The sequence below is a fragment of the Glycine max genome, chromosome 1 (genome assembly GCF_000004515.6).
Source record: "Glycine max cultivar Williams 82 chromosome 1, Glycine_max_v4.0, whole genome shotgun sequence".
In the NCBI taxonomy this organism is placed as follows: Eukaryota; Viridiplantae; Streptophyta; class Magnoliopsida; order Fabales; family Fabaceae; genus Glycine; species Glycine max.
In genome coordinates this window covers 9,199,570-9,207,182 of record NC_016088.4, presented here as the reverse complement: position 1 = coordinate 9,207,182, position 7,613 = coordinate 9,199,570, and the positions used below count along the sequence as shown (strand labels likewise).

Here is a 7,613-nt window from a genome sequence, read left to right as displayed (position 1 = left end):
CACACACAAGCCACTGTTGTGACCACTATATGCTCCGACACTAAGAAATGGGCATTGGCTTTGATGGGCCAAAATCATCTCTATTGACTAACATCAGTATCTAGAAAGGATCAAACTAAAGTTGATTATACTAAGTACGCATGTGTTGTGTGTGTGTAGTTCCTAAATTTCTTTCTTTGCAATGAAAAAGGCCTCTCCACTATTTATTATTCTTTGCTCTTTTGGTGGGACTTCTTGATATATCACCTTCCATATATGATATGGTATAATATTATGAAAATTTGTTGAAATTTTTAGTTTTTTTACATTTACATGACAAGACAGTTTTTATGTCCTAATTTGAATAGTATTTTACCTAGTGCTGCTACCATAGATTCTCTATTTGAACCTACCAGTGGTTGGAAATTGAAATATTACTCACCTAATGGACTATATAGACTTTTAATTATCGTGATGGAAAAAGTCATTGTTATGAAAACAGCCTAAAGAGGAGGCAGTGTGATATTACTGGGCCATAGTAAATCTATCATAGTCAAAAGAAATTACTTGCCAAGCAATTACTTTTTTAATTTTGCTATAGAATATGCAGTGACTTTGAAGCCCTCAAAATGATGGTGGGATCTCTACAATAATTATTGCCCTTCTGTATATATAATGATGATATATTTGAGCAAAGAAGGTTAGATTGTGTGTTATGCACATGCTCATGGCCATTGGATTGGATATATATCCATAGCCAACAACCACTTAACAGCAAACTCCCACTCAAACCCATAGAAGCATATAGAATCCAAGGAAACACAGCTCTTTGCTCCCCACAACCCCTAACAAAAACCTCTGGTTTTAACAGCATGAGGAGGATAAAAAGCACTGTTCCCCACTTATATCTTTATTGCTAATGCACATATTCACATCATGTGGACCTCACACAATAACCTCCAAAACTCCCTCATCATATAAAATTATGCCTAGAGTTGTTGATTATCTTAAACTGACCCTCCCCACTACTCTCCATCATTCCAAACCCCCCCTTTCATCTCTTTGCATCCTTAATAATATCCCCCCTTTCTTGTTACATATTGCTATATCCATATTCCACACATACCATTCATTCAACTCTTGTTACATAACTTCATAATACAAGTCCTCAAACTTGCACCACCATGTCCATAGCAGGCCTTATAGACCCAGAAATGAATCACAACAAGTCCTTCCACCGGCGAAACGACTCTGGCGAGCTCGATGTGTTTGAGGCAGCAAGGTACTTCTCAGGATACAGTGAAGTTGTTGGCTACACTAGTGGCTCCACCACCTACACTCAGAAGATCATGAGAGAAGAAAGGCACCATCATGGACAAAGAGCTGCCAGAATCAGCTTAGACATGCCAATGAGAAGCTTGCTCCCCCAACAATTCCATGGCATGGAGAAGCAAATCATCATGAAGGAGAAGAAGAACAAGCAGCCTAGCTCTCCAGGTGGAAGGCTTGCAAGCTTCTTGAACTCTCTCTTCAGCCAATCAGCATCAAAGAAGAAGAAGTCAAAGTCAGGCTCACAATCCATGAAAGATGAAGATGAGAGCCCTGGTGGAAGGAGAAGGAGAAGAAGCAGCATTAGCCATTTCAGAAGCTCAAGCACCGCAGATTCAAAGTCCTTGTACTCCTCCTTGAGTTCAGAGTTTCGAACTCCTCCTTATGTACAAACACCAACAAAGAGCTGCAAGGAATTCAGAACCTTCTCATCAGAAAAAAAGCATGCACTGTCCTTTTCAGCAAAGTACAACAACAACAATGGACAACAAATAAGATCATCAACAACAACCACTTTGCAGAATGAGTTGTTGTGGGATGAGAAGAAAAAGAGGGAACCAACAACAACAACAACAACAACCATGTTAGATGATAATAGCAACCACAAACACTTATCAGAGAAACAAAGGAACAACAACAACAACAAGGGAAATCATGAGTTATTACTTGAGAAAGATAGGATCTTAGTGGACAACAAGTACTCATCAGAAGAGAAGGAAACCACCACTCAATTTAAGAACTTAAATGAGGTTGATGATGGTGCAGAAAGTGATTCAAGTTCTGATCTGTTTGAATTGCAAAACTATGACTTGGGATACTATTCAAGTGGTCTACCTGTCTATGAAACTACCAACATGGATAGCATCAAGAGAGGAGCACCAATTTCCAATGGCCCTCTGTGATTTTGGTGTACAATATTTTTCTTCCTTCTTAATTGGTTATGGTTGAATTAGCATGTTAGAAGCTATGAAAAAGGAAAATCTATTAGATTTTGCTTGTTTCCCGCAGGGTTTCATTTCAACTCCTTTCAATACTTCTTTTTTTCTGTGTGTACAGATTGGAATGTTGGCTTGTCTTATCTAATTTCATGATCTAATGTCCTTTGCTTTAGGACCTTTGTTTTAGAGTGCAAAAACAAAACAAACATAAGTTAATGCCCTCCATTAGTGGCTTCAATTTTTTTGCCGTGATTTTAGGTTTAACGTTAACATGTAATCAAGAGAATAATTATCAAATTCTCTAAACAATCATGTCATGTGCCCCCAGTACCAAATTCATCATCTTGGGATGTTCTTGTGCATACTAAATTTAGGAGCTGATTTTTAGAGAATAAAGTAAGTTAATGATTGATATTAAGTGCACCTGCATAACAAATTTATTTGAATATATATCATCTATTAGTTTTCTCATTTAAGACTGAAATTTCATACTTTTATGATTGTTCATTTAAAGTAGTCAAATTCCTTAATTTATTTTAAAGAAAGTTTTGTAATAATAATTTGAAGAGTGATAACTAATAACTATATGAACCGTGTACTTGTACATGTACCGCGTTCATGATAATTAACTATGACCAAGAGTTTTGTATTGACTTCAATCATCGTGAAAAATTAACCTTCAAAGGAACCTTTTTACCTGCATGCCTTCATTTGATGTGGTTCAAGCGTTCATTTTTTTTATATTGGGAATGGGAGTAAAACACAAATAAATTGGTATAATATATCTCTGTCAAGTCCCGCATGATTCATTTATATCTCATTTATGTGTATACATGGTCCATGGTGGTCATTTGTTAAAGGGTTTTTTTCTTCTTATTTTTTGTTTGTGTGTGTTTGATAGTTTGTTTTCATTTTACAGTAATTCTATATCTTTTTTTTATAATATTTTCTCACTAATTCTCTTAATATTTTATAGAAAAAAGAATGAAAAAGTATATTTAATATCTGAGAAATAAAAATGTTTTAAATCTTTTTTTTCCATTTAATAAGTAAGCAGATTAATAGAAAAATGTTGAAAGAAGATTTTGAATTATTATTTATTTTATGAGATTGTTTTTGGAGAGGAGATCGAGGGGGTTTGATTTTGTAATTCAAAAGTTGCACGGGGGGTTCTGAGTATCTTAGGCAAAGACAATATCTATGTTTAATTATTCCTTTCTCACATTGAGGTGTTCATGCAATGGAAGGTGTTTGATTAGGGGATGAGGAACTTGAAAAGTAAGCAAATGGTGATCTATAGTAATCTCTTATTTCTCTAATCTAAAATATGGATGATTTGACATATTAGTATTACATGTTAAGATGTGTTCCACTAATATTGGCGGATCAATTGAGAGCCCCGGAGAAAAGAGAAACACAAGAGGTAGTCATTATTCCGTACAACCCTTGGTTTTTACATTTCCATCAATCTTAGCTTGCTAATTCAATAATTAGGACCTTGATATGCGTAACGAAAAATGTGTTCAATCAAATCAAATGATCAAACATGGAAAGTCATGGAAATCATATTAATCTAATACATTTAAATTTTCATGGTGTTGGAGACAGAATCAAGACAAACATAACAAATTACCATGCAAAATATTTATCACGCACATCTTTTAAAGGTAAACATAAAATAAAATGCAAGAGAGAGAAATCTTTTGAAACGAGAAACAAAAGTGAGTTCACATTTGCTCAATTTCCTTACCAATTTGCTCATGTTGACCAATTACTGGGTTTTCACTTCATCTGGAGCAGACTGGCCTATTTATACCTCAGCTATATAGTTCCTAGCTTATTATTATGACTACGTTTAAATAAATAATTTAGTTATGTAATTAATTAATAAACTCTTATTATACAAGAATTTAGTCTATAAATTTGATAAAAAAAATATTATTTTTAAGTATTTTTGAAAGAGCTTATTTTGATAAGTTATACCGAGAAACTTATTGAAACAAACTAAATAAAACTAGAGTCATAAACTATATACCTTAGTTTGAATGGAGTTACATGTCTCATATTTAAATTTTATGGATAAAAAAAAAATTCTTACTATAAATAATTCCTACAAAGGATGTACACAATATTTGAATTCTCATAAAGATACTAAATAATTGATTCTTGTCATTCAAAAACTACGATTATAAATAGAGCATTTATCGACAAAAAGATCATCCTAAGATGATCATGATTATTTCTTATGTTTAATGTTTTCGATATCAATTATGTAGTAACAAATCATAACCATTAAAAAATTTCATTCATAATCATCAGTTAAGGATATTCCTCAAAAAGTTAAGGATTGATAATTCTTTTGAAAATTTAAAATATAAAGGATTCAATTTTATACGTACGTAAGGAAAATAATAAAAATTAAAAAGAAGAAGAACCCATTCTCTTTCTTTATCACTTTGGAGCCACACAAGATAAAAATACCATACAGTTTTAAATGACCAATCAAGTTCTCCAAATAAAAAAATTATTTTCATAAACTTAAATAAAGCCTTCCAAATGCCACCTATATTACTTTAAATATATATAAAAAAAAACAACATCTATTAGAAAACAAAAACTGCAATGCCATATGAATTTGGGTTTTCTTTTATTTTTCAACATTAACAAACAAATCGATTTGGATAAATAATAAGTATCTGAGTTGCTTGCTTGCAAACTGAGAATGTGGGGATACAATTTGTGGCCGGGTTGGGTGGGGGTATGATCTAGCATTCTCTTTAATATGGTTTACAGGTGGAGGCTATCAAGGAGTTAAATGATGGACTAATTGGATAGCCTTACGGAAGAATCGTGCAAACAAATTATGCATGGGGAACCAAAGGGGTCAGGGTAACTATCAATGTGGGGTGGAGGGGCCAAACTTTGTTATAATTCAAGTTGAAATGCAATTGTAAAGTTTACTATGTATCCTCAGGCCCTGATGCATTGAAATAGGCTTTAGGGGATAGATTAGAGAGTAAGAGAGAGAATCATGCTCATCTTTTTTTATGGGCAATCGAATCATCCTTTTTTTCTTTTTCTTTTTTTGTTTATTAGCAAAAGTTAAACTAATGAGTGTAAATAAAAAATCAAGGCACCAATCACTTCACTAAATATTTATTTTCAACATGTCATTTTCATTTGTTAACTTTAAATTTAACTGTTTCCTTGTAATCTTTTCATGATACTGGATTTATAAAGAATCATTGTGCTTATTTTCTTTTATTTGTACCCAAGGTCATGATTTGTCTTCCATTATATTCAATTACTTCTACCTTATTAAGCCCCCTATATATATATATATCGTGTGTTTAGCCTTTCCCATTCGTGGTGAATATATAGGATGAGTGATTTGGAGAAAATTCCGATTTTATCAATTAATTAATACACTAGTGTTAGGAGTGATTAGTGACTGAAATAGATCAAAAGGAGAAAGCAGGCCCCAACCAGTAAAGCTATCTTAAAAAAGAGTTTAAGATTAGAAACAATAAAATAAAGGAAAATATGATGAAGTTTTTAATGTATTTCTTCATTTAGTCAAATTAGTATTTTAATATTCTAATTGACTTTGAACCCAAAAAGAGGGTCATTTGGTCACTTGAAAACAAAATTTCAATTTAAAAGCAGTTTATCACTTGAATATTTATAATTTTAGACCACGATTATTCTTTAAATGTAATTCTATTTAAGTCAAGATTTTTTTGAAGGGCTATTCAAGTCAACAATAGTAACACGCAGTTTGGTAAAATAGTTTTTTTAACCTATATTTTTGTTTCATATACAAAACTCGAATCAAAATCTTATAAGAAAAATCAAGTATATGTCGTCATACAAACCAACCATCGATTACTCACTTAAACAATAATTTGAATATATCTCAATCAACTAATTACTTGATTGTTTTTAGTAAAACATATTTTTCTAATGTTAATATATTCTTTTAAAATTCTCTTTGATATCTCAAGCATCTTCTTATTTTAACATTAAAGAAAAATAGAAGATGAAGGATGAATGGAACTTCTTATAATAAAAAATTAAACAATCATTGAAAAATACATATACGCATAATATGATAAAATATTTGTGCAATAAATATCAAGCTTGCTATTTGATTTACTGCAAATGAGAGAGAAAGAGTAGACACTACTGGAAAAGTGGAATTTTAAGTTGGTTATTTTTTACTTTTTAAGACGATTCTGACCTGTCGTAGAAGCGGCCGTCGTAATTGGTCGACGACGTTATTATGATGGTTACTCACCCGTCTTAGAATGGTTTATGTACTAAGACGAGTATTGATCAGAACCCGTCTTTGTATGTATGACATTCTAAGACGATTTTTGTCCTATAACTGCCATAGAAAGCCATACATACTAAGACAGGTTCTGATCAATACTCGTCTTAGTACATAAATCATTCTAAGACGGTTGGATGCATAATCGTCTTAGTATGTATTGTTTCATGTTTAACTGTCTTAGATTGTTAGGCCTTTTAAGACTGTTATAAGCATAATCATCTTAGAATGTTGTTCATTCAAGGACGGTTTTGTACATAACCATCGTAGAATTCCTTTATTTCTAGTTTCGGACGTATTTATTCATATAAATCATACGATGCATTTCATTGATGAAACATATAAGTTGTGAAACTAAAACCGAATTAAGGGTCATTCTGCTATGCAATTTTTATTATTGATAGCTGAAAAAGGTATACAAAGTCATTCATATTTGTATAAATGAAAAACATTTAATCTCTAAAGTGTTTCTTACTTTATTCTACACCGAAGTTGTATATGCCTACAACATTATGGACACCAAGGACAACAGAATATTCCACCTCTTCCACAAACAATAGAATCTTTAAAGTCTTTGTCTTAAGATGATAAACATGTTATCGATTTGATGAAATCCTCTAAGGACACGTCTAAGGTACTGAAGCATCAGTCAGTTGATCACTCTAAATAACATCAGTAGCCACCAACATCAGCAACCACCTGTTAAATCATACAGAAATTTCATATCATAGTAGTAATGCTAGAAAAGGTTATTTTATTGCTCATGGAAAACTAAGACATGTTAGGTTGATGTTTACATACAAAGCATAGCAAGTTAAGTCTTTCACAAGTAGTGTCAAATATTGGTTGGTCATTTCTAAGCAACCTTGATCACAATTTTAGATAACTGGCCAAAACGGGTCAAATTTTATGAAAATTGGGAACGAAAGTTGTAAATGAAACCTTTCCTTATAAAACTTGAGAAGACATGGACGGGTTATTATGTAAATTATCAAAAAGAAGAAACAGGGGAGCTGTCGTAAGGACCAAGGAGGATG

The 7,613-nt window shown here is 32.3% G+C and overlaps 1 protein-coding gene across 1 annotated transcript; it reads left to right on the top strand.

The window, feature by feature from the left end:
- The first annotated feature begins 687 nt into the window (after positions 1 to 687).
- On the top strand, positions 688 to 2,418 carry LOC100798968 (protein BIG GRAIN 1-like E). Its single transcript, XM_003517813.5, has one exon. It carries the CDS (start codon positions 1,164 to 1,166, stop codon positions 2,208 to 2,210), a length of 1,047 nt encoding a protein of 348 aa, XP_003517861.1. The 5' UTR covers positions 688 to 1,163; the 3' UTR covers positions 2,211 to 2,418.
- The last annotated feature ends 5,195 nt before the right edge of the window (positions 2,419 to 7,613 follow it).

Excerpts from the sequence above, each read along its gene's own strand:
- LOC100798968 (XM_003517813.5), top strand. The coding sequence starts at position 1,164 with ATGTCCATAGCAGGCCTTATAGACCCAGAAATGAATCACAACAAGTCC.